The sequence below is a fragment of the Ammospiza caudacuta genome, chromosome 11, assembly GCF_027887145.1.
Source record: "Ammospiza caudacuta isolate bAmmCau1 chromosome 11, bAmmCau1.pri, whole genome shotgun sequence".
Taxonomy (NCBI): Eukaryota; Metazoa; Chordata; class Aves; order Passeriformes; family Passerellidae; genus Ammospiza; species Ammospiza caudacuta.
In genome coordinates, this window is record NC_080603.1 from 4,801,639 (window position 1) to 4,829,469 (window position 27,831).

The window sequence follows — 27,831 nt, forward strand, 5'->3', positions numbered from 1 at the left end:
GAAGGGCCAAAAATTTATCAACCAACCTTATCAGGGCCTGTCTCCAGCCAGGACACAGGAAACAGCATCTCCTCTTTGCCCTTGCCAAAAAGAAATAGAATCAGCAATAATAACACAACAAGGCAAGGGAGGCTACCAACAATAAATCAAAATTGATTGCATCTTTAATATAGCACTTTGTCTTAATTCTTTAAAAATGTTTGTGCAAGCCAGAGTTTCTCATGACTTAAAACGATTTTGTATTTGAAAGGAAGAAAGCTGAGCCACTCTAAGGCAATAAGGGAGACCTGATACACATCCACAAGAAACTGATCCTCTTCAGTAATACAGTAAAGAACACACATTTTTCTTCAAAATTTTATTTTAATTTAAATTATGGGGCCAGCCAGATTTTTTGGGTACGAAACATTTTCCTCAGGAGAAATGAAATGCTACCACGGAAATAGAATTACAATTGTATACATCTCTTATTATTATTAAAAAAAACAAAAAAAAAAAAAAAAAACCAAAACAAAACCAAAAAAAAGCTTGCATTTAAATATGTTTTAGTAATACCCTTAAGCCTTCAAGCAGATAAGAAACCACTTCCAGAACAAGTTTTTTAATATGAACAGCACATCGAAGGAGCTTTAATTTAAATACAACTTCTTTTCGAAAGCCAACATTCAAATGTTTCCACATATTAAAAAAGTCACCATAGCCATTGATTCCAAGGCCCAATATAGAGAAACCTCTATCCCAGTCCAAATGTTTTCACTTCTTTACACATAGAAATCTTTAGCACATCTACATCTTTCTAAAGAGGAAGCCTTAACATGTTATGGTGAGTAACTTGGCAAATAATGTTTCCTCCACTCAGCTATGATAAACCAAAATATAACAGACAGTTAGTACTGAGCTACAACACCACCTCCTGCCAGCTCTGCCTGGCATCTCTGGGAAGAGTCAGCTATTTTCCTTCCTGTAAGCAAAATGATTCTGTTTGCAAAGGACATGTTCAGAACCTTTAAAAGACCAATTTTAATGTTAAGAGCAGTTTTAACCAATCGAGTGAAAACACTCAATTTTCTGGAGCTCTGGGATTTTCCTTGTGAAGGCTTTCAAATAAGTTCAAACGTCACTGATTGTGAAATATTTCAAATGGGAAGAGGACAGGAAGCAAGAAACATTTTCTGTAGCATTCACAATCATTCAGTCATGCAGAATTGGAACTTCCAGCCCCCAATCCACGAGTTTTTGCTTGGTTGTGATCTCAGCGTTACTATATGATGGATAGATACAATTTTAATAACATCATTTAGCTATATTTAGTAGATTCCTTTTGTATGGTCACAGTAACAAAAACATGGTGCAAAATCAGTTGGGTTTTTTTTTGTTTTTATAAATACTGATAGTTTGCAGCAACAAAGAACAAAATCAACAAAAATGAGATCATTTTGTTATCCTAGGACACCTATGGAATTGCTTCTTGAGGTTGGAGGGAATGAAATCACTCACACAACTATTGTACTGAGTTATTTACTGTCAGCAATGACGCACTGCAGGCTCCCCAGAAGTCAGAGGAATCAATATTAATTTAGCATAATCCTTGCCATTTGCAGAGCTGGTGAGCACAATGCAAGTGTAATTAAATAAGGCCAATATTATCTGGTAAGAACAGAGCAGAAAGGGTTCCAGTTCTCTGGTTCAGCCTACCCTAATTGATGGCACCCCATTAGACATGTGAATACAAAGAATTTGTTTGGGTTTGGGTGTTTGTTTCCTTTTAAATGCTGCAGTACTTAAGATTGTTAAATCAGCATTTCCATGTGATCTGAAGTATTCAATTACATATGAGCATTCATTTTGCAAAACTCAATATTAGGTAATAGTTACAGACTAATACAATAACATTCCTCTGCTGTACAAATTAAATCATATTTTAAAGAAATGAGCAGCCTAGGAGTTATATACAAAAGAAACCAGCAAGCATTGTTGAAATGAAATGCAAAATGTAACTGCTAGGTCTACTGTCTGAAATACCTTTAAAGTAAAATTAACAAAACCCCTTAGAACATATTTCCAAGTTTACAAGTCAAGTCTCAGAAAAATCAAATCATGTCCAAAAAAAAATTCTATAAAGCAGTGAAAGGCATATATACATTTTCCTTATGAACCTTGAGATTTCACTCTTTTAAAAGTTGCTAAGTTTCAATATCAGTTTATTTGCAAGACAACTGTTTATCCCAATAAGCTCACATCTTAGATACATTTCCCCTTTGATTACAAATAAAGCACTGCACATTTTTTTTTGTTTTAAATCAAGGCATATAATCTTATACTATGGTGCCAGGTATGCACAGGTCACGTTGTGCTCATTATCTCAAACAAGGTAAGTGCAAACATACAGATTTATTCAGATTTGCAAGCATGCAACCTGTAACTTAACTACATGAATACCTTCTCTCCTAGACCAAACTAGTATCTATATGTTTGCTTTCACGAACCTAGAATCTTTCTTTTCAGGACTCCTAAAACAAGCAGTGTCTTTGAATTCTGAAATGACACAAATATCAAGAAAGTCCACATTGTGCAAGAAAGCAGCAGCTATGTTTCTCAACTTGGACTAAAAATGAAAAGAGAAAAAACAAAAACCGTTCACTGAACAGCAGATTAGCAGTAATGTTCCTCATGAATCGATAAGAGTGCCTGATGCTGAATATCTAACAGCAAATGCTGAATTTGGGTTTAATATTTTAAAGGTTTATTGGAGTTTTAAGCTTCTTGCTGTGCTGGTCTCTTCAAATCCCTGATCTGTTTAACTAAATAGGTCTTCTCATCATTAAATTGTTCGTCCTCGGTCCTGTCATTCTGAAACTTGCTGAGGAACTCAATAAGTTTGGTCTGGTTCTTTAGAAGGATGTCTAATATAGGCTGTGTCTTGTTAGGATTGGCTACAAACACCTGCAAGAAAATAAAAGGCATTGAGCACAACAGCGAGAAACAAAAGGTTAAGGTAAAAAAGAAATTATCTACCAAAATACTGATGATGATAAATTAAAATTATGTTTTAATTATTTCGGTATCCCACCAAAATACTTCAAGTTTTTTTAATAAAATTACTTTTTTTTTAAATCAGGGCATAAGCTGAACATCAGTACCAAAGTAAATCTAGTCTGTGTGAGGGGACCAGCCTCAACAGCCTCTGCAGAAACCACTGAAGGCACTTTATGGTTAAATTCTATGGCAAATGCATGATTTCATATCCTGTGCAGCATCTGATGGGAATCTCACACTTCACTGCAAAGTTTTAGACCTCCAGTTATAACTCTTAGCAAAGTCAGAAGCCATCTGGCATAATGTTCAAATTACTATCCAGGTGACCTGAGTGAAATACTGCTCTCTTTCAGACATCATGCAGTGTGATAAAATCACTTTTGAACCCCATGATTTTATGTGGAATCATGCATTCCTCCTTATCTCAATTCATTCAATTCCAGAAGTTTCTGAGAGATGTTACTCTGACAACCCCATGGAAGTCCCTAAGTGGTTTCTAAATGGTTTTCAAAAGATATCCAAGGTATCAATTTGTAAAGATGGATCATAATCAAGCAAACATCAGTGCTTCCTTTATTTAATCACTGAGCAGACATTAAGGTCAGCTCCATTTAGGCTCAGCTAAGCAGTTTACTCAATTAAACAACTTCTGGTCAGATTGCTTCTGTTTCCTGGTGGGCTTTTGTAACATACCTTGAACACATGGAAGGCCTCAAACTGAATGTTACGACTCTTGTCTCGTAGAAGGTTCATCATTAGTTTGAGATTTTCAGGTTTACTGATGTACTTTGTCATAATTGTGAAGTTGTGTCTGTCCAGTAACAATTCACCGAGAAGCTGAAGGCAGAAAAGAATGAAAAATGAAAAAATTACTAACAGAAGAATTAATTTGGATGTATAAATGCTTTCAGAGCCCCTCAAGTGGTGTGGGGCTCTGGGAATGCAGCACCAGTGGTCAGGAGATGAAGCAGTAACACAACTAAGTGCCCTAAATTTCCATGTGCAGGTGCACATTTTCCCCTTATTTCAACTACACAGTTTCTCCTTTTCCTCAGAAAGTGAAAAATCACAGCTCCCCCTTGTTATGAATTGCAAAGAGAAGTCTTTCATTTATTTCTCCCATGAGTTCATTATTTTTTCCACTTATACAGAAGCTATTCAGCATAGAAAGAGTGCCTTTTAAAAAAACCCAAAACCCAATAAAACAGGTTAGTATATCAAATGAAATATTGACTGTTCTTTTGCTACCTAAAGGGTTTAAAAGGATTTTGCCCACAAGGATCACCTTTGCTGCAAGCTCTGCATTACATTTATATTCACTATTTTTTACCTACTTGAATGCAAGATCAATATTGGTTTAGGCACATCATGTGAATCTTTGTTAAATTATTTAAATGTAACCAGACTTGTTGAAGGAAAAAAAAAATCAATAAAAATAAAGATATTTGAGGAGCCATTTTTTCATAGGGAGAGAAATTACTTTGGTCTGTGCTGGACACTGAGATATGTAACAACTGGACTAAAAAAATTAGCTGATCTCAAGAATTAAAATGTCTGAAGAGTTAAAATAAATACTGTTCAAGGCTGTTACAGAAGCCATTTCAAATAAAGTTAACTCACCTTGAAAATAAAGGGAATCTCTTTGCATTTCAGAAGAAAATAAAATTGCCTTACCTTAAGTGACTGTCTCTTTGTCACGTAATTTTCTGAATGAAGTAACTTCTCATATTCACTGAAGAACTAAACACAGAATACAGAGAAGGATTAGCACTTTTACAAGTGTCACAGGCATCTTCTTCCAAATTATTGCAACAAAGTGGAGAAGATGCAAATCCCTAACAAAACCAAACAGAATCTGAAATCTCAGTGGGTTCCTGTAACTACACTGTCACTACTTAGGCTTTTAAAGCATATACAAAGTTAAACATTGAATATGGTTTAAAGTTAAAATAGATAATATGTAGTTATTATGTATTATATTAAAATATAATCATAATATATTATAATATAATTATAATTACATTACATTATATATAAATATTATATAATAGAATAGACATAATATAATATAATATAATATAATATAATATAATATAATATAATATAATATAATATAATATAATATAATATAATATAATATAATATAATATAATATAATATAATATAATATAATATAATATAATGTAATATAATGTAATATAATCTGCTGCTGTGGAATGTGTCAGGTGCATCTTTGATTGGTCTCATGTGGATTGTTTTTACTTGATGACTACTCATGGTCCAGCTGTGTCAAGGCTCTGAACAGTCACAAGTTTTTATGATTCATTCTTTTTCAGCCTTTTGATGTCTCCTTTCTTCTCTTTCTTTAGTATAGGAATAGAATAGAATAGAATAGAATAGAATAGAATAGAATAGAATAGAATAGAATAGAATAGAATAGAATAGAATAGAATAGAATAGAATAGAATAGAATAGAATAGAATAGAATAGAATAGTATGGAACATGGAGTCAAGATTCTCATCTCTTCCCTCATCCTGGGGACCCTCAAACACCACCACACTTGGCAGATTCAGTTTAGATGTAATGTAACATAGTGTAATGGAATACAGAATAATATAGTATAATAAAATAATTAATTAGCCTCCTGCTATCAGTGGAGTCAGCTGCATCATTCTCTCCCTCCGGTCGGGGTTCCCTGTGAATTCCACGAGCTCCCAGTTCCCAGGACTCCCTGGAAAGCACAGCACGGGCTCCCTCTGCAGGAGAAGCCAGGCTGGCTCCCACCTTCAGTGGAAGACTCTGATGCCTTGCACTCACCAGAGCAAACTGATTTTTCAATCTGTGCAGGGCTTTTACAAATGCCCAAGGGACCAACTGGAGTTGCCATTCAGTGTGTCAAAACGTGAGGACATCACTGAGTCAGGGAGGACTGAAATAAACATTTACTTTGCACACTCCTTAGGTTTTTTTAATATTGTCAAGTTTTACTATTCATGAGTAGTCTAAAATACAGTTTCACTGTGACTTCTTTCAGAAATGCATTCATCAAAATCTCTTAAAGTTTTAGACATTATTACATAGCAAGAAGAACTTTGCTTCAAAGTAGATGAAGAGGTGAGCTAAGTATCAACTCTGCACATCTAATTTCTCAAAGCCTCTTAATTGGTTCCCAAACAGTGCCTGAAGCGTTATTCAGGAGATATTTCAGGGCTAAAGCAAGTAGTCAAAAGGGGAATAATAATTTTTGTCTCCTGTTTAAAGCTGAGTCACTCAGAGGAGACTTTTTGAATTAGTGAACATGCCTGGAGACAAACCTTTAAAAATCAATGTGATCCCAAGTTTGTTGGTCTTGGTTTTGGTACTTGTTTTTGGTTTTGTTTTTTTTTTTTTTATTGCTTGTAAGTCTGGGAGTTTTAATCAGAATAAGATTTAAACACTTAAATATCTTTGTGGAACTGGTTCTGAATAATCTGTTGAAAGGCAAAAGGATGGAAGTCATGTAGCTGAAAATGTCAGGATAAATGAAACTCTCCAACATTCCTTGTTTTGGCTTTGGGGGAGGGAAACTGAACCCCAAGTACAGCTGATTTAATATTGTGTGAAAATCCCCAAAACCAGAACTAAACAAGGGAAAAAACCAATTTCTTCAAATAAGATACACAGAACTAGAGAGCTCTAAATATGAGAAGGTGTCTGCTCACCCTATCGTAATGTTGTTCCAAAAATTCTGCACTTAACAACTTGTGTCTTGTAAGCAAATCCTGTAAGAAAGCACAAACCCAGCACTGTCACTAAAAATATTTCAACAGTACAAAAACATTCTCACACATGTAAGACATTCAATCCAAAATTCTGCTACTTCATTAAACATACTGTATTAGGACATGAATCCAATACCTGAGCACTGCTCAGGATCTTGGCATCCCTTAGCAAAGATCTGTGATGAGTTACTTTAATTCACAGAGAAACAGCCTGTGAAATTATCACTGAAGGGTGCTATTTGTGGATCAAGGCTACACTCTATGCACAACTACACACAACTGAGGTTAAGACCCACCATTTAATCTTGATTAATATTATGCTTATTGTCCCCATAACTGATTGCTTTAGGGGACACAAAAATTGGACTACAGAAAATTTCCCCAGACAAAACAACAGCATCTGATACCCTCAGGAGGAGCTGAAAACACATATTTAAAGAGCACACCTGCATTCAGGTAATGCATGATACAGTTTACTCAGACCAAGATTTTGGGAGCAAATGTACTATATGTATTTACTCTGCACACAACTACACACAACTGAGGTTAAGACCCACCATTTAATCTTGATTAATATTATGCTTACTATCACCATAACTGATTGTTTTAGGGACACAAAAATTGGACTACAGAAAATTTCCCCAGACAAAGCAACAGCATCAGATACCCTCAGGAGGAGCTGAAGACACAGATTTAAAGAGCACACCTGCATTCAGGTAATGCATGATACAGCTTATTCAGAACAGGATTTTGGGGAGCAAATGTACTGTGTGTATTCACACACCTGCATTCAGGTAATGCATGATACAGCTTACTCAGAACAGGATTTTGGGGAGCAAATGTACTGTGTGTATTCACACACCTGCATTCAGGTAATGCATGATACAGCTTATTCAGAACAGGATTTTGGGGAGCAAATGTACTGTACGGCATTCTGAGACATGAGGAACCACAGTGTCCAGCTCACCCATCCCCATCACACCCATGGCTCCTCTCCTCTGCCAAGGCTTGTTTTCCAAGAGCAGCACCACAGCAGAGGGTGCCCAGGGCAGAGAAGCAGAGAAGCTGCAGCTCCCAGGTTTGAGGAATTACCTTGAAGGTGGCGAAGGCGTCGGACGCGATGTCGAACGTGGACATCTCCACGTATCGGAAGAAGTCGTAGAACTGCTCTGACCACAAGATGATTTTGGCTAGTGGCTCATGCCTGATGCATTCTCTGAGCATTATCCCACAATTGAGAGCAATTTCTGGAGATTCGTACCTGTTCACAAAAGCCAAGAGATTCTTTGTGAGTTTATAAACTTGCACAAGTTAGCACTGCAGCACCACACTGCTAATTACAGCCTTCAATACCATCAATAAATAAACCCATCAAAATTAGAGGTTCTTATTTCTGCATTAAACTCTATTTTTAAATATTTCTACTAAACACTGATGAAATAGCTACCAGTTACAATTACAGCCAATTAAAAGGATTTTCACAAATGGGGAAACAAGACTGAATAAAAATACTTTCTTTGCTCTCTTGTTCCATACTGTGGGATTGCAGACATCTGGAAAAGCAGCAAATGTTCTGCCTTGAAAGCTGCTTGCTTAAACATGACAGCAATTTACATAAAACCTTCCATATGAGCATGAGGGGTTAGCAATACTGGACATAAATTCAGATCTCCTCTTCCGTTAAACCATTTTTCAGCACATCATGGGGTTCCAGCTTCTGGAGCAATCACAGCCTCTCTCATGCCTTCCTGCCTCATACTCCAGAGTGATCCCTCCTAAACCAGTGGGAGCTAATTGAAATTCTCCACAATTTCAGGAGAAAAGTATCATTGTGCATACTAAGCATTAACTATATTACCCTACCAAAAAAAAATTGAAATAATTTGCATTAAATCCTGCAATACTCTCCATTCAACCTGTCATGGAGATTTGAAATCTACTGAGCTTTTTGCAATTCATGCCACAGTTTAAATTCACATAAATTTGTCTCAGTTGGATATCAGATGTAACATGTAAGCTGCTAAATGCCCATTTCAAACATCCTGACTCATCAATATGAGTTTCAATACCCCTGGGAGGATAAAGCTCTCTGAAGTGTGACAACACAGACTAAAAGTGAGCACCAATGTGTGCAGCCCCCATTCAACCACTTACCAATGAGAACACGCTGAAAAAGCAGTTTTGTCTCTCTGCACCTCAAGCTTTCCCTTCTTTTGTAAATCAGTTTGAAGATGCACTGAATCAATAATTTCTCTTGCATTATGCCACAACTAATATTTTCTTTAGTCCCTCTGACATTTAAATGACATTACAGGCAAGTAATGCTAGCAACAGGCATATCCCACTGAGATGAGTGGCCCTTTCATACACCCTTGAGTTATCCCAGTAAGTGGAATAAGTACTCCTCAACTACAGCAAGCTTACCCAGAAGCTGCAGCCAGATTTATAAATAGCTGTATTTTTAAATTTATTAATGTTTGATGAGCTCGTCTGTCCCAAAATAACACAGTGAAATCGCAATTTTCAGAACTTTCTTAATTAATGTTACTAGAAATGCAAGCAATTATTTTCTGCTTTCATGTTTGGGAGCTGCAGCTCTACAAGTACTCAGTATGGCAGGACCCTCCAATATCCAGCACTGCAGATATTACAAGAAGAGAGGAAGAAACAATTGTCTGACACAATATACCATAAATCATTCTTTTTTGGTCAGGTTTGTGGTGGTCTGTTTGTGTCAATACAGCAATACAAATCACTATGAATAAGAAGTCTAAGACAGGCCAGCAAACTGGAAATTATTGTGGGTAAAAGGAAAAAGAACAGCCTTCAACTGTTGACGAGTAAGTTCACAAGAGAAAAGGCTTAAACAGTAGTTTAAATTTAAAAAGGCTCAAATAGTATACTGAAAGGAAAATATCTTACTAGCCCAGTAAGAGTATTTCAGAGTTCTAACAGTTCTCAATTTTCAGTTCTTTTTCATGCAGAAGTAGATGGCTGGGGTTCTACTTCTTAACTTTTCCTTTACTTAGGGGAATTACAGACCCCAAAACCAAGGAAAAAGAAAATAAAATGAAGCATATTGCCAAGGAAGAGCAAACATGTCAGAACTCACTGCTTCTCTGTGCATTTACAAAGCCCTTACTCCATGTAAAAGCATATTTATGGTTCACAGTGCACTTACCCTTTTAATAGCATGAATAAGATATTCTGTTGAGTGCAGATGTATTCAACTGTGGGAGTTCTTGTACCAATTTGTCTTCTGAGAATGTTGTTGAAAATTTGAGCAACATCTTTCTTGCCCTGTCAAAAACATCAGCAGTTAAACACAAAATATGGAAGTCCACAGGCAAGTGAACAATGAAACATTATCATCACCTCATGCAGCTGTACTGGGGGGTTCTGCAGTTCAGGCAGCCTCCACACTCTGATCTTGACCAGATTCTCTTTCTTTATGCCCATTTCAAATATGCCAAAGCACTCAAAACATGACACCACGTTGCAGGCTGATCATGGGGAATTTACATTCAGAGCTGATGTCTCAGCAGGTATTTCTATGGAGCATCAATCTCCTGGGCTTATTTGATATTTGATTTTGCTAACAGCAGAACAGTTTTTAACTGTGCTCTTGCCTGGAAGTGTGTTTCTTCAATATTCCATTATCCTCTCCCCTTGTTTAGGGACACACAATGCCACCATTAAGAGTGTGCAGAGCATTTCCAACTGCAACATCCAGCTTAGAACTGCAACTTATGAAAGTGGAATAAAGAAATGGATGAATAATATACACAGAAATCATCCACTGACCTAAAATGCAAGTCTCACATTTTTCAGTGCACAAAAGCAGTATAAATAAGGCCAGGATGCTGGAATTCAGCACAAATGATACACACAAAAATTCACAAGCACAGCACCAGACAGTTTAAAAGGAACTGGAAATGTTCTTTGTTGAATAAATACACATCTCCTGTTTATTTCTTCTGTAGGACCACAGCTGAAGAGACAAACTGGCAGACATCTAACAAAAAGGTGATTATAAACATAAACAGCTTCCACTGTCATTCAAATGCACCATTTAAAAGCCAGGTTTCTGCAGTTAACTGTTTATTCTGGATTGCACAAAGACACCTCCAGGATTATGTTATCAGATCTATTCCAGAAAAAGACCAGGCCAGCTTGCACTAAGCTTGGACCTGCAAATAAAGGCCTGTTAAGCAACTCCACCTACAGGTTCCCTGAATGCTCTACACCAAACCTAGATGTATTTAATGTTTCTTGAGAAGCTCTATCGGTGCTGTAAATCTCCTGAGTAACACCAGGAAGCTTTTGAGTAAAATGCAGGGCTTATTTAACTAGCAAGAATTTTAAAAACATCATCAATTATTTAAAATTCTTTCAGTTTTCTAATCAGTGCAAAAAAGACTGCAGGAAAGAAATGAAATGTTTATGAAAACGTAGGAGGAGTGGAGCTTTACAAATGGCATGTTTGCAAATTACCACGGACAGTTTTGCTGGAGTGTTGTTTTCAGGATATAAGAGATTGTTTGTAAACCCTTGTTTTCTCAATTACAATTCCATTGAAAGGCAGCCCAAAGCAACACCAGAACTCTTTGTTCTGACATGAGTAGAGCAGTGTTTGCAGGAATTGCTTTACTCAAACTCCACATAATATAATCATCAACTCCCATTCAGCAGCGCTGCGGCTCGCAGCGTGTGCCTGCAGTCCCCAGCAAGAACAGCATTTCCTTCTCACCATCCCTGAGCTGCCTGTGCACACTGCAACCCCACAGCCAGGTTCTGTCACTCTCTTGTGCCTTGCCAAGTGACCTCATGGCCCAACAAGGCCAACAGTCACCACAGCCAGAGGTGAGAGGGACACTGTGCTTGCATTGTCTTCCCAGCAGAAGGATTCAGCTCCCCGAGGCAAAAGGCAGTTTTGTTTTGGGTGGGTTTTTTTAATTCTTCATTTAAAAAATCCCAAAACAACAGGACAAGAAACCCAGTTTCACCAGGGATACCATCTCTCTCAGTGCAAACCAGCAAGGAGATACCTGGTAAGTGTTAGGATTGGTTGTGTTGACTGCTTTACTGGAAAGCAAGCTTCCAGGGAAGGGCAACACTTTAAACAGGCCTGGGCACAAGGCAAGAGCTGCAGTTACAGTTCTCTTCATTAAAACATCCAATTTTGTTATTTTTCTAGCTTTTACTTCTTACTTTTCTATGGGTTGTTCTCACCATAGTACATCTGAGACAGTTAAAGAGTCACAATGACCAGTCCCTGTCTATTAATAAGCTGCTCAAGAAGGAAACCTTCTTCAGAAGTGAGACTGAAAGGGAAAAAGAGTTTAGTTTGTCACTGAATAACGTGCAGCTGTGGTGGGAAACCAGAAAGAAAAAATTCCAAACCCACTCTTCAAGTTTAAAAACCACCAGAAAATCGAATCTGTATTTCCATCAGTCATGGAAAAATTGCTTCAAATGCAGTAAACCCACACAGACATGTGGGATATCAAAGGCAACATCTGGCTGGCTTTGTAACAGCTCGGAAGCTGGAGCACATCTGGAGCACAGGTGTGTTGACATGAATTCTAGGTCCTAACAATAGCTGGACACTCTGCCAGCTGCCAGCCATAAAAAGCAGATGTGGTCCAGCCTAGAAAGCATCAATGACTCCTCCTGCCTCCGAGGGGAACCATCACATCCTCCTGAAACAGAGCAGCAGAACAGGCAGGAAACAACTCCCAACCCTTCCATGTCCCCTTAATGAAAAGCACAGCTCTCCTTAATGAGAGCAAGCCTGTGCAAATGGCTCTCATTCTTCATTAGCAGCAGATAATGAAGGTTTCCTTTGCTAATAACTGGGCTGAGTAAACACCAGGCTGATACCAATCTAGAGGTCAGCAGAATCCAGATGATGTTTCATGATTTTCTTTCTTCAGCAATTAAAGGCCAGCCCAGTTCAGCATTCCCTCTCAGCTTTCCCAGGTTTCCTTGCTTATTTAACAACCTGAATGTTTTATGTATGGTATAAACATTTGTGTGGGTAGGGAAAAAATACCACTGTATTATAATTAAACACAAATCAGAGGGAGTTATGGGTGGGGTGCAGGGGAGAGAAGTAAGAACAGGGAAGAAAGCCATTGTTTTTGGAATGTCAAATTACAATAGGACTTTAAACTGTTCTGTTTGCATTGTGAGCTACTTGTTTATGAACAATCCCATTTTTAAGCAATCTGAAGTGGGATGATCTTTATGGTTGAGGCTCTGGGGTGAGATGCATGGATTTGGCTCCTTTCCTAGACAACCACACGCCTCTTGTGAGACCTCAGGGAAAAGAGAAAAATCCAATTGCACTGCAACATCTCATACCTAAATAGGATTTTTCTCTATGGTGCTAAATTATTCCATGTGATGTGGTGACAAAAGCCACAGAGGCTTGTGGAGAGATACCTTTAAATATGAGTATTGCTATTTTGAATTGATCAACAAAAACTTGAGGTTTTTTTTTAATAAACAGAAAAAAAGACAAGGAAACCAAAAAGGTTGCATCACTTGTTTCTAAAAAAGAGAGAAATAAAGGACTATTAATAAAACTAACAGCTTTAAATTATTTACTTAAGCTTGTTATAAATGTTACAATAATTCTATTACTTTTCCTACTAATTTGATGTAGCAAGATGAACATAGAGACACATCTTGCAGTACTATGGTTTGTGTTCACCACAGGGTTACTACTAAGAGATTAACCCTTCTGTGTAAACAACAATTCAGAATTATTCCATGATTTTAACAGAACTGTACCACCACATTAGAGGTTTATCTGCTTCAAATCTGTGTTTATATGTCTAAATTCACAGATTTTACATTCCATAGTTGGTCAGTCTCTTTCTAATGGATGTGTCATAACCACAAACTAAAAGCTGAAGACTGAAACATCTAAACCATTAAAGTGGTAGGAATTCAGATGTGTTTATTTTAACATACAGAATGTAAAAAATGTCAAACCCTCCTTTCTTACCTCAAAATCAATGAGCTGCAAGTCAGCTACTAGGGTACTAAGAAGACCACTGTTGTACAGCTCCTGAGCAAGCTGTGCCACAGCTTCTGTTTGGGGTTCCTTCTCATTTGTGCCATACAAGATTTCTTTCATGGCAACAAGGTTTTTTGAGACCTCCTCTGTCGCCTAAAGAAAATGGGAAAACAATACAGTTAGAGAACAATGCCATTTGTCTTTCTGACTGCACACTCCTTTATTCTTAACATCTGAAAACTTCCATTGGGGGGGAGGAATAATCAGGAAATGACAATCTGGTAAAAAAACAATAGATATTCTTTCTGCACATAAGACTGTTATGAGACTGGTATTAAAAAAAAACAAAAAAACCAAACAATACAAAGCAGAGGCAAGACATACACAATTTAGTTACCAAAGGTAAAAATCTCTTCCTTGTGACTGCCTTTTAACTTCCCATTCAAAAATCCCCTAAAGAACAGCAACAGGATGAAAAGGACCTGACAAAATTTCCATTCTGTAAAACAGTTGTGTAGGATCAGACTGGAAAACGTGACCTGGAGCCTCCTGCCTGTGCCTAGGGAACTGCTCAGAGACACCAAACTGATTCCTCCTGTGGATTTTGACAGGTTTTGTCAAATACTAGGTTCCCATTACAGTTACTGTGGGTGAAGTTTTCCAACAAACAAAACCTCAAGGAGAACCAACTTTACCTTTCAGGTTATCTCAGCACACAAGAACAACTTGGCCAACAGACCCAGAAAGAGTTACACTCAAAAGGACACAATCAAAGGTCTAAAACCCTTCCCTGCTTGGAGCCCACTTTACAGAAGCCAGACAGGTCTGACCTGTCACTTGTGAGGAATTCCTAAGCTGCCAGGATGAGCTGGAGCAGCATTTAGCAGTGGAAAAACAGTTATCTCACAAGTAAAACTTAAAAATATATATATAAATCAACAAGAATACTTCTAAATACCCACTTCTAAATCTTAAAACACAGTTGTATTGCACCAAAAAAAGAACTACTCCTTTCAATATATATTTATTTACTGAGCTTGGGGGCAAAATGCTGAAAATTATCATCATAAATAGCTAGTTTAATTATAATGGTTCTTCACATGCCTAAAAAGTCTGAATGGTTTGTAAGTGCACTGATTTTTAGTAATTAGATGAACCTGCCAACAAAGTATGCATACACTTGAATGTAAAGTATTCATGATTGACAGCTTACAGAAAATTAATAAAGTGAAAAAATTACCACTTCCTGGACACTGCCAGTCTTATAAAGAGTGTGTAAAGAGATTTCTCATTTGTGCTTTTTATCCAGAGAGGCTTAGGATCAGCATGACCCATGCACTATTTGAGCTAAAGCCATTCCAGCTTTGCTGGGTATGCAAGCAAGGATTCCATGACCTTTAAGGAGGCTCTGTATCATTTTTAGCTCCTCCACAACTCTCCACTCCCTGCTACTTCAGTTCCTAGTCCCAGTTGTCTCCTCCTCAATTGAAATCCCAAGGGATTTTCTGTGCACTGCTGGTCAGACAGCAAGAAGCAGGTGCTCAGTAAGAGCACTTTGATTCTCAGCAGCTCCTCAAGAGGTGAAATGGGAACACCAGCTCCCCACGCTGGAGCAGGATTACACCACACAATTGTTCTCTGGAAGTCAGAGGAAACAGCTCTTTTGTAGAAGAACAGGAACATCTGTCAGACATGAAGATATGAAGAGATATCTTTGATGGATGGCTACCAAGGGAAGAGGAAGCAAAGTCTGTCCCTGCACACTAATGTAGAAAGCAAATGAAAGAGGAAGAAAGGCAGCCCAAGGAACTCCTATTTCAGCTGGCAGTATCGAGGGCATGCCTGTCATTAAGGAGAATGGAGAATTTGTCCAACCAAAACCCCAAGGAATAGGACAACCCAACCCCAAATGTCAACAACTGCACTTGAGGGCTCTCCCTCAGCACCAGCCCAAGACAGACACCAGCAATGGAAATGCTAGCAAACCAGGCAGAAAATAATGCAGTGTGTCCAAACACTGAGTGTTTATAACACCAAAAAGCCTCTAGCCCAACATGAACATGCAGTTTGGGACCTTCAGCAGAGACAGGAGGACTCCAGTGCTCCTCACTGCTGCCAGGACCACCTGCACGTGCTTCACTGGAATTGGCATGGCACAGAGCTTTAGTGGGAAGCAGCACTTAGAGACACAAACCACTGAGTCACTGAGGCTGGGAAAGACCCTAAAGCTCAAGGCTGCCAAACCACATCCCTCAGAAGCAGCACAGCTCAGCCTGGCAGGTATGCTTTACACTACTGAAATTATTCACTCAGTACAGGTTCAGAGCTATATCTGATTAGCATCTTCCTAACCTTCATAAACATAGAGAAATAAATTCTTTCTTTCTTTTCCTTGCTTTACATTTCACTTGTATAGTGTGGCTTCTCCTCAGATGGTATTGATTTTCTGGCACCAATGAATTTCAAATATGACTTGCCATGAAATTTTTCTCTAAAATTCACGTTGTTCCTAATCAATATTGAGAGCATATAAATACAGATGTTAATAGTTAAAAAATAAAAATTTTAACATATAAAATATATACTGTTTTATATATACATATATAGAATATATACTTATACTCTCTATAAAATATATAGAGAGTGTGAGTATTCTGTATATATAAAATAACCCTGGTCATATATTGTACTGGGTATATTTTATATATTTGTAGATATGTTGTCTGATTGTCAGTTCCACTTTTGAGTATCGGTTTTTGGAGGAACCTCATTGTGTATCTTGATCTTTCTGTCTAGAGGTTTTTTCCCCTCTTAAAAGAGATCAGTGCATTAGGCAATTTACATCTCAGTATCTTAGAAAATCTTGCAAGTAATGCTAGCCAAGCTTCTCTTCTGTTTCTTGATTTTGTTTGTTTTTAGTGGTTTTTTACTTGGCTCTTCACACCAATATTTCGTGTAGCATTCTATTTTTCAGTGTAACTATCTAAATTCCATTCTGCATCTGAAATGGCAAAAATAGGTCTGCACATCTTGTATTTGGAATATGTCTGAGAGTTCATGGAATGTACAAGAGTAAGGAGGTTCTACAAGTTTGTCTGAGTTTATTTCTCGTCCTTTTGATGTTGAATTTTAGAGTAGAGGAACTACAAGGACGTTATATTTTATGAAGTGTAGTGCATTGACAGACATTGGTCACTGATATAATACTTCCAGAAAACCTCAGTTTCCAGAAGATTCCCAGAAATGAAGCTGGAGTGATGCTTGGCAGGACTGAGGTGGCCCTGCCTCCAGCACCCTGATGGCCTCCTGAGTGCCATCTGAGGACAAGCCAAACTATAAAAGAGAAATGTAAAGCAAGGAGAATAAAGAAAGTATTTACTTCTCTATGTTTATGAAGGACAGGAAGATACTATTCAAAAATAAAAGCAGACACCATGAAGTCACACATATGACTGTTACACCAGAATAGCTGCATGTCTTTATAGCTATGGTTTATTACAGTCTCTGGAAAGATCAGTGAAATGCCCTTAAATTGAGTATTTCCTGAAATGGTAAGCAGTGCAAACCCCAAAGACTCTAGTCAGAGTTGTACAGCTGGATTATTTGGGCTTTGTGAACAGCAGAAAAAGATAAAGAACACATGGCCAGTCCTGAAATATTTCCAGAGAGCTTGGCAGTCTCCAGACCCATGGAACCTCAGTGCCTGGGGGTTCTCTACCTACCCATGGATAATGCAGTTACAGAAACTGCACTATTAATGAAAACATCCATAAAAAGATAAACCAGATATAGCTTTGAACCTGTATTGGGTGAATAATTTTAGGAGTGGAAAGCAGTATCTATCACAACTAAAAATCATTATTTCAATAAATGTATTAGTAACTACATCAGTGCAGTAGCACATCTAAAGGCCAAAAATTATTGTATGATTTTCCAGTGAACATTTAGCTTGGAGACAGTACAGAAAAGTTCAATTAGAAGAGAAGCAGGCTCAGCTTTACCCCCTGAGTCCCAGCCCCACATTAGAGGCCAGGCACATGACTTAACCTTTAGCCTTCTTTCAAGCACAGATTAATTGTACACACATGCATAACAAATCCAGGATTTTCCTGCTTTGTGAATGACACCATGAACTCCCTGAATGAAATCTGACCTCTGGCAGCATGGCACAGCATCACCCTGGCACAGCTGAGCCAAGCAGCTCATGGTGCTGCCACCACACAGCTGTGACATCCAGGAGAGAGAACAACCACAGAAGATCACAGCAAGGCTCCAACAAAGGGATCTGTGGGCCAGGGCAAGCCAAGGTCACAGGGTAGTGAAGAACAACCTGATTGCATGAGTAAATATTTACCTGCAGCACAGTAAATGTGTGCCACACACCAAGGCAAGTGGAGTATGAGAAAAATGCTGCCATCAGCCAAAGAGGAGGAAGAGATGTGAATAAAGACTAATGGAGTAGATCAAGGGTAAGTCCTGCTTATGGGAAAGGAGGCTTCCCTTCCCTTTAGGCCCCCTTCTGAGAGAGCACAGGCAATGGAGAACAAAGAGCATAAATGATGAACACTTTTCGGTTCTAAAGCACTTGACATCTCATTCCCCTTCCCAAATACTGACAGACAGCAAGCCAGGAGCTCTGTGCTAAGCACAGCAGTGAGCAGCAAGCACCAGAGCTGTGGCACAGAGGGAGGTGGGACAAGTGAGCCACAGCCCAGCTCCTAAACGAGCACCACATGATTAAAAGACATTTCAAATGGCCTGGAGAACTACCTGGTTAATTTTTCTCCAGTCTTCACTAAGCTCAAAAGCTAGATTAACATGTAACTAGGATACACTTGAATTTCAGATTTTTGATTAGAAAACAAATTTTCCAGTGTTACAGGGCAAAATGTTTCATAATTGAACAAGACATTACTGTTGTTTTACCTCTTTTACTTTGAAGAATATCTTCTATTTTGATTACAAAGAATGGACAGGAACACACACTGTCCAAGATTTAAACATCTTTATTACCTCCTTTGATGTTTTTCTTCCACTCAAAAAACATTAAATGGTTTTAAATTTCAGCCTAAGCACTGAAAAAAAATGAGGAATTTTGTTCAAGCATAATTACACTTACAACTTCCAGGGAAAATTATTTGTCTAATTTTCTTACAAATCTGTATTTCCAATTGTGCAACAAAATTGTTAAAGAGCATTCTCCACATAGTAGCAAACTCTGCATTATAAGAAATGAAAGTGTGTAAGAAAAGAAGTTAATCCTTTAACCCAAATGGGTATTTTTATAACCAATACTGAGTATTTAGCATGCTGACCCAGCACTGAAATTGCACCAATGATATGTGACAGGCTGCAAAAGCACAACCCTGGATCAAACAGCTACAATGACAAAATTACTGAGACACACTGTATTCTATATATATATCCCATCACTAAAAAAATGAAGTCATAAAAACAAGAACAACTTTTGCATCCCTCTTCTCTTTTAGTACCAGGCAGCAATTTTTGTGCTTCATGTAGAATGAGTTTTTCTATTTCTGTTCTACTACCCTGCCACCAGCACAGAATTCTTCTCCAAAGGAGGCCAAAAAGTTACATGGCAGAAAGGATCATCATAATAAAAGGGATAATGAAAAAGATGCCTAAATACTGAGATATGGTCATAAAGAAATGTTTGTTCTTTTCTAATAAAGGCCACTGTCCTTTAACTCCAAGTTCACCCCAGTCATTTCTACAGACTGGACAGGAAGAGGGCACAAATTCAGGGTGTCTGCTCACAGAGCTGTGCCCTCAAACATCTGATGCCTGGTCCATAACACATTGCAGAACTTTCTCCTTCAAACCAGCAAACCTCCTGAGTTTTGCTGGTTTGATGGAGAAAGAGTCACAACCAGAGTCACCTTGCTGAAGTCTTGGCTTGCCAAGGAACAAACACTTCCTGATGAACCTCTGCATGGAGATGTGGACACTGGTGGTGTGGGTGCTGGGGATCACCAGCTCCTTTGTGAACAGCAAGGATGATGGGAACAGCAGCACCGTGCCCAGGCTCATTGCCCTGGGTGTCAGGATTTAACCCTCCTCACACTTAACCCAGGGAATGTGGGCTGCCCTTTGTTCTCCTGCACAACGTGTTACCCTCTGTCTGACACAGGAAAAACAATTTCACAGGCTTTATTACTTCTTGTCAGAGCAGCAGCCTCACAGAAATGAGCGCTTTCAAACAGATGGAGGTGTGGCACCAAAGGCCAGCAAGAAGAAAAGGTAACAGCAACCTCCAGCAGCAGCATCAGGAGCACAGGCACGTGCTGCAGGACACACACCATGGGATGAGCTGCTCTGTTCCCCATTAGGGGTCCCAGCAGAAAGAGAACACAGAGTAACACAGATTTTAAGACCAGGCCACATCTCCAGGAACTAATAATGAGCCCAAGATAAAGGAGGCAGTGCCAAGCCTCATCAGAATGCACCTAACCCTCCTCTCCTGACAGAAGGCTCTTTTAGAGACAAAAGAAGAGCAGCAGCAAATGAAAACCTTCCAGCCTTCACACAAGCCTGCAGAACAAAATGTAACATTTTTCTCTACAATAGGAGAGAAAAAGCATCAGAGGAAACTACTGTGGTACCCTGCAAGACACCTGGAACACACCACATGGTGGCAAAGGGGTAGAAGATGCTAATTATTTAAGAATAACAGAAATAAATGGCAATTTAATCAAGACCCTTAGAAGTAACAGTGCCAAATCTAGGTGAAACTGAATGTAGAAGAGCTGGCCACACTCTGCTTAAAAATATAGGTGAACATGAAAAGATTGTGACTAACTCCAATATGGGACTCAGGGGGTGCCAAGAATGGCACACAATAGTTAAATAATTCTGGGAGAGGCTCCAAGGAGGGTGCTCATCTCAACCTCAGCCACACAATTCACCAGGTGGGATGAAGCTGCACTCAGGCTGAACTGTGAGGTCAGCTCCTGTAAAGCTGTAAAAGCCAGAGTGCCAGTTGAGAAGGAAATGACTGGGGACAGGTACAAGACACCCATGTAAAGGAAACTGCACCAGCACAGAACTTCTCACATTTTACTGTGGGCTGAAGAAGAGGCAGGAAAGCCATAATAGATCCTCTATCCATGAAGACACAAAGTTCTTCAGCTTCAGTAAGAGACGCTCTGCTCTGTAAAGATTTGCATGGACAAGCAGAGACAGAACTACTCGTGCAGCAGTGAAGGCACTGTGGTGGTCACAAGAGCAGAACACTGTACAGCTGTGAGCTGTTCATTAAAAGAATGCAATGTCCTACAGTGCCAAATCGTTTGAAATGTCATTATCAGCTGCCAGTGGCGTAAGCCAACCAGCCAACAGCACACACACCTGTTCAAAGGTACATAAATTACCCTTTATCACAGTATAAACCACCCAAATACTTCCTAATTGTTTCAGTTTCAAGAGCTGTAAATTCCCCCTTTCCCCCACTGGAACATCTAGCAAGTGGAACATCACAACTGTACCTTTTCTGCCTTTTTGTCAGAGATGTCTTGTTTTTCTAGAACTGCCATGCTCTCCTTCAGGTTTTTCACTATGTCTGCAGGAGACTTGTGGGACTTGCCAAAGGGGAATGGCATGATTGCAAACCACAAGGTCTTCCTTCTGTGGCTCCTGCTTCACCTGAAAAGGAGGAGAAAGAAAGTACATCAAAAATAGAAACTTGAGCTCTGCATAACACACGCAAAGAGAGAGCAGCAAAGGTATTCATACATGGAACAAATGATCCCTGACAGGTGAACCAGAGCTTGCCATGACAAACTTAAATTCTTATATTTCTATTTCTTTTGAAATACAAGATACACACCAAAGAACTCACATTAAGATAATCATCTTATGCTTCAGGAGCAAATTAACGAGTACATGAATTATATCCAAAGCCACAAAGTGCACACGTGCCCCATATGGGCAAGACTTACAAGGATCAATTATTCCAATTAGTGCTGTTAAGCCAAATGCCTTCTCCCATGAGGTGTTTGACACACAGCTCCTGGTGTCCCAGGGCCTGCAGGGACTGCCCAGGTACATGCTTTTACCCAGATTCACTCCATAATCAATTTGCAAATGCCAAGCAGACCCCAAGGTGTGCACCTTAGTGCAGGACCCACAAACATGAGCAGGCAGGGCTACAGACAGCAGCCTGAAATACACTCTCAACCTCACACATTTTATGGGAAATAAAATTTGACACCTGGCAGGGATACACAAAGCACTTGAAAACATTAAAATCAACACCTTGTGTAGCTTTCTCAAAAAGATAAAACATGCCTTACAGGAGAAGGTTTCCTTCCCTAAAAATATCTGGCTCTTGAATCCAAATACATTTATTCTTCTGTATATTGACACATATTTACTTTCACACACACACACATATACATACTCTCTTCTGTGTACAAAATGGAAAATACAACTGGAATGAATGAGTGCACCCACATTTAAACAACAATAAAACCTTCTTACAAGTGAATTACATGGAGTATACTTCTACAACTCTCATCTAGCCAGAAGAGAACAGGAAATCCTCCATTAAAAATGCTGACAGTGCTACTTCTGCTAGACACAAAAGACAGCTGAGGCTGGCAGGGCAGAGCAGAGCCTGCACTGTCATTCCAAAGAAGGGGGATTACCCTGAAAATTGAATTTCCATCTCCCTGCAGTGTCTGTGTGGTGAGTAACAAGCCAACTGTAACCAGAACATGTTAAAGGATCTTATCTGACACAATGCACTTTGCTCCCTGATTAAAATACCAGCTCACCCACCAGGAACTCCAAAACTTTATTCCTCATCTTACTCAACAGTTTTGATCAGTGATGAAAATCCCAATACAATGGTATTCTTGAGTTATTTCTGTTATTTAAACAAATAAATTTGGCTGGCCCATGGGCAAAACTTTAAAGTTCCAAAGAACTTGGATCTTCAGCCAAATAAATTTCCATAAATAGAAATTTCAGGTAAGCAGTTACAGAGATCATACATTCACAATTCCATACCTACAAATAACTTAAAGCATAAAGTAGGTAGTTTTTAATTAGATTGCTTCCAGATAGAAGTATCAGCAGGAAGACTGAAACAAGACCTTCCACCAGCCATTTCCATTCTTTAACACATCATAAGGATTTCTGTTGCATTTATTTTCTAGAGTGTGTCATTGTAGTAACCTCTCTTTCACAATCTTCATAAAGAAGGGTCTGTAACACTGAAATTACAAAAGCAGGAGATAAGAAGAGATCAAAAAGTGCCCACAGGTCTTTGTTTTGACAAGAGAATTTTATGCCTCAAACTTCATCACATCTAGCAGAACAGAAACCTACAGCTAAGAAAAGCACCACTACTGACTGTTATTTAATACAATAAAAATACAATGGCATTTAAAACAATATTTAAGGAAAATTGTGGTATTTTCACACAGGATTTTTTTGTTCCTAGAAAGAGAAAGTGTGAAAATAAACACAATTTCCCCACCTCAAGCATCACAGCAACATTTTAAATGTTCTCTTTATTTCTCCCTTTGTTTACTACTCTGCCAAATAAAGATGAGCCCTGAAAACAAATCTGGATTCTTTCATGTTTGTATATCAGCACTGATAGTAACAGTATTTAACAACTACTCTGCCTGTTCATTCTGGATGATGGCTATACCCATGTAACAGAGAAGGGCTGGCTCATCCAAAAACCTATGATCAAAAGTGCAACTAACAATCAGACAACATATGTACAAATATATAAAATATTTCCCAGTACAAAGAGAAATTGCCAGTCTTAATTCCTTGGATTAGGCATTAAAACAGAAGCAGATCCACTAGGAATCAAAACAGCTGAGAGAACAAAAATACATGGAACCATAAAATCTGGTATGACAGCAATATACAAATAAAGTAAATCAAACCAAAGAAAACAGCCCTGCACACTCAGTTTCTGGATCGGAACTATGCTACTCCCAAAGTCTAAAAGACTACATGGATAACACAAAATCTATGGAAATACAGAATACTGATATTAAACAACTGTCCTCATGTGTGCCAAAGGTCTAGGTTTGAAAAACTTGATTTGCCTCTAGACAGTGCCTGGTTTTTTCTTCAAATTAACAATAGTCTGAAGCTTTGATTTATTCCTAAAACCTTCCAGGTTCTGTGTAAATCAGATATACATACATGCATACTCAAGTCATAACAAGTTTCACTCTATATACCAGCATATCTAGTAGAAAATAATCAATAACAGCTCACTAGCATACATTCTTATTAAATATTTTCTCCCAATCCAGGTAAGTTCCTGTATGAACCTCTCCTAAGCAATTCAGAAAAATCAGGAATGACTGCCAGCACCACTAAGAAGGAAAATCTACATTCTTGATTACTGAAGATGACATTTTGCTTCAAGGTATTTCTTTTATTATATAAAATGGAGTAAATACACTGTTTATGCCATTTCAGTTTTATTACAGGAAGGAATGCAATGGTACTGATGGGAACATCATCTGGGGCCTCAAGAAGGAAGATCCCACAAACCCTGAAGCCAAATTCTGTTACTGAAAAACGTGGGCCACATCCTGCCAAAGAAAAACAGAAAAACAGCAAAAAAGAAAAAAAGAAAAAAAAAAAAAAACTGAAAACAAAAAGGAAAAAAGGGGGGGAAAAAGGGGGGAAAAAGGGGGGGGAAAAGGGGGGAAAAAAAAAGGGGGGGGAAAGGGGGGGGGAAAAAAGGGGGGGGGAAAAAAGGGGGGGGGGGAAAAGGGGGGGGGAAAAGGGGGGGGGGAAAAAGGGGGGGGAAAAAGGGGGGGGGAAAAGGGGGGGGGAAAAGGGGGAAAAAAAAGGGAAGGGAAAGGGGGGGGAAGGGGGGGAAAGGGGGGGAAAGGGGGGGAAAGGGGGGGAAAGGGGGAAAAAAAAGCAGAAAAAAAGGAGAAAAAGGGGGAAAAGAAGGAGAAAAGAAGGAGAAAAGAAGGAGAAAAGAAGGAGAAAAGAAGGAGAAAAGAAGGAGAAAAGAAGGAGAAAAGAAGGAGAAAAGAAGGAGAAAAGAAGGAGAAAAGAAGGAGAAAAGAAGGAGAAAAGAAGGAGAAAAGAAGGAGAAAAGAAGGAGAAAAGAAGGAGAAAAGAAGGAGAAAAGAAGGAGAAAAGAAGGGGGAAAAAGGGGGAAAAAAAGCAGAAAAAGGGGGAGGAAAGAAGGAGGAAAGAAGGAGGAAAGAAGGAGGAAAGAAGGAGGAAAGAAGGAGGAAAGAAGGAGGAAAGAAGGAGGAAAGAAGGAGGAAAGAAGGAGGAAAGAAGGAGGAAAGAAGGAGGAAAGAAGGAGGAAAGAAGGAGGAAAGAAGGAGGAAAGAAGGAGGAAAGAAGGAGGAAAGAAGGAGGAAAGAAGGAGGAAAGAAGGAGGAAAGAAGGAGGAAAGAAGGAGGAAAGAAGGAGGAAAGAAGGAGGAAAGAAGGAGGAAAGAAGGAGGAAAGAAGGAGGAAAGAAGGAGGAAAGAAGGAGGAAAGAAGGAGGAAAGAAGGAGGAAAGAAGGAGGAAAGAAGGAGGAAAGAAGGAGGAAAGAAGGAGGAAAGAAGGAGGAAAGAAGGAGGAAAGAAGGAGGAAAGAAGGAGGAAAGAAGGAGGAAAGAAGGAGGAAAGAAGGAGGGGAAAAAAAGAGGGAAAAAGAGAAAAAAAGGAGAAAAAAAGGGAGAAAAAAAAAGGAGAAAAAAAGGAGAAAAAAGGAGAAAAAAAGGAGAAAAAAAGGAGAAAAGAAAGGAGAAAAAAGGAGAAAAAAAGAGGAAAAAAGGTGAATAAAAGGAGAATAAAAGGAGAAAAAAAGGAGAAAAAAAGAAGAAAAAAAGGAGAAAAAAAGGAGAAAAAAAGGAGAAAAAAAGGAGAAAAAAAGGAGAAAAAAAGGAGAAAAAAAGGAGAAAAAAAGGAGAAAAAAAAGGACAAAAAAAAGGAGAAAAAAAAGGAGAAAAAAAAGGAGAAAAAAGGGAGAAAAAAAGGGAGAAAAAAAGGAGAAAAAAAGGAGAAAAAAAAGGAGAAAAAAAAGGAGAAAAAAAAGGAGAAAAAAAAGGAGAAAAAAAACAGGAGAAAAAAAGGGAGAAAAAAAGGAGAAAAAAAGGAGAAAAAAAGGAGAAAAAAAGGAGAAAAAAAAGGAGAAAAAAAGGAGAAAAAAAGGAGAAAAAAAGGAGAAAAAAAGGAGAAAAAAAGGAGAAAAAAAGGAGAAAAAAAAGGAGAAAAAAAGGAGAAAAAAAGGAGAAAAAAAGGAGAAAAAAAGGAGAAAAAAAGGAGAAAAAAAGGAGAAAAAAAGGAGAAAAAAAAGGAGAAAAAAAAGGAGAAAAAAAAGGAGAAAAAAAAAGGAGAAAAAAAGGAGAAAAAAAAGGAGAAAAAAAGGAGAAAAAAAGGAGAAAAAAAGGAGAAAAAAAGGAGAAAAAAAGGAGAAAAAAAAGGAGAAAAAAAGGAGAAAAAAAAGGAGAAAAAAAGGAGAAAAAAAAGGAGAAAAAAAAGGAGAAAAAAAAAAGGAGAAAAAAAGGAGAAAAAAGGGAGAAAAAAAAAAGGAGAAAAAAAGGGAGAAAAAAAGGAGAAAAAAAGGAGAAAAAAAGGAGAAAAAAAGGAGAAAAAAAGGAGAAAAAAAGGAGAAAAAAAGGAGAAAAAAAGGAGAAAAAAAGGAGAAAAAAAGGAGAAAAAAAGGAGAAAAAAAGGAGAAAAAAAGGAGAAAAAAAGGAGAAAAAAAGGAGAAAAAAAGGAGAAAAAAAGGAGAAAAAAAGGAGAAAAAAAAGGAGGAAAAAAAAGGAGAAAAAAAAGGACAAAAAAAAGGAGAAAAAAAGGAGAAAAAAAGGAGAAAAAAAAGGAGAAAAAAAGGAGAAAAAAAGGAGAAAAAAAGGAGAAAAAAAGGAGAAAAAAAGGAGAAAAAAAGGAGAAAAAAAGGAGAAAAAAAGGAGAAAAAAAGGAGAAAAAAAGGAGAAAAAAAGGAGAAAAAAAGGAGAAAAAAAGGAGAAAAAAAAGGAGGAAAAAAAAGGAGAAAAAAAAGGACAAAAAAAAGGAGAAAAAAGGGAGAAAAAAAGGGAGAAAAAAAGGAGAAAAAAAGGAGAAAAAAAAGGAGAAAAAAAAGGAGAAAAAAAACAGGAGAAAAAAAGGGAGAAAAAAAGGAGAAAAAAAAGGGGAAAAAAAAAGGGAAAAAAGGAGGAGCAGTGCTTTGTCTCAAAGCTGTACTTCATGCAGGAGAACACAGACAGGCTGTTCCTTTTTCAGCCCAGCAAAAGCACCCCCAGCAGCACCCTGGGCACAATAGACAATGGCAACATCTGTGAGGGATCGGAAAGAGCTGCCCCCAGCACATCTGCAGCACAACACAAAAAGGGAACAACATCAAATGACATTTGCTGTAAATAAGAATAGGCCTTACATCATGTCAAATGATAACTGATTCACAATACCAGCACCTGGCTGCCTTGCAAATTCAGGATAAAACATTGATTGTGGCTAAACAAAGGATTCCTGAAGGGTTAAAATGCTACAAGTCCATGGATCTGCTGGGCTGCTTTGCTTTATCTTGCCTTCCCAGAAACCTCACCTTCACCATTTGTTAATGCACAATATAATACAAACCTCAGGTTTCTCAGGCATGTCTTTATTTCACCAATATTCAATAGGTTAAAGGTAACAAAATTTAAGGTCCTCAAAGCATTGGGGTCCCAGCCACAAACAGAAATGTGATGTTGATTTATCAGTGCCAATGGACCATCACACAACAACATGGCACATGGCCAAACACGCAGAGATTGAAGTTCCAGTGACACATTCAGGCACTCTGGGACATTGGGGCTTTTGTGATACCCAGAGATAGAAGCCCCACTGTTGCAGATGGTATATAACTTCCAGCTCTGTCAATGCACCAGGAATCCATGCAGTCTGCTTTATCTAGAAGGCTTTGTGATTTTTGATTCACTGGATTGACCACACAATCAATAATGTCTGATTTATATCTATAAGATTTTAAAGTGTCTGCTGAGAAAAAAA

General features: G+C 38.3%; 1 protein-coding gene across 1 annotated transcript in view; it reads right to left on the reverse strand.

The window, feature by feature from the left end:
- Window positions 1-533: 533 nt before the first annotated feature.
- CAB39 (calcium binding protein 39) overlaps window positions 534-27,831 on the reverse strand; it is a 44,412-nt gene continuing 17,114 nt past the window's right edge. Inside the window, exons 2-9 of the mRNA XM_058812640.1 lie at window positions 21,331-21,487; window positions 13,814-13,978; window positions 9,980-10,098; window positions 7,891-8,059; window positions 6,739-6,798; window positions 4,711-4,776; window positions 3,730-3,873; window positions 534-2,943 (exon numbers count right to left, since the gene is read on the reverse strand). Of these exons, the coding sequence (XP_058668623.1) occupies window positions 2,755-2,943; window positions 3,730-3,873; window positions 4,711-4,776; window positions 6,739-6,798; window positions 7,891-8,059; window positions 9,980-10,098; window positions 13,814-13,978; window positions 21,331-21,444 (1,026 nt within the window). The 5' untranslated portion in view covers window positions 21,445-21,487 and the 3' untranslated portion in view covers window positions 534-2,754. The remainder of the gene's footprint in view (window positions 2,944-3,729; window positions 3,874-4,710; window positions 4,777-6,738; window positions 6,799-7,890; window positions 8,060-9,979; window positions 10,099-13,813; window positions 13,979-21,330; window positions 21,488-27,831) is intronic.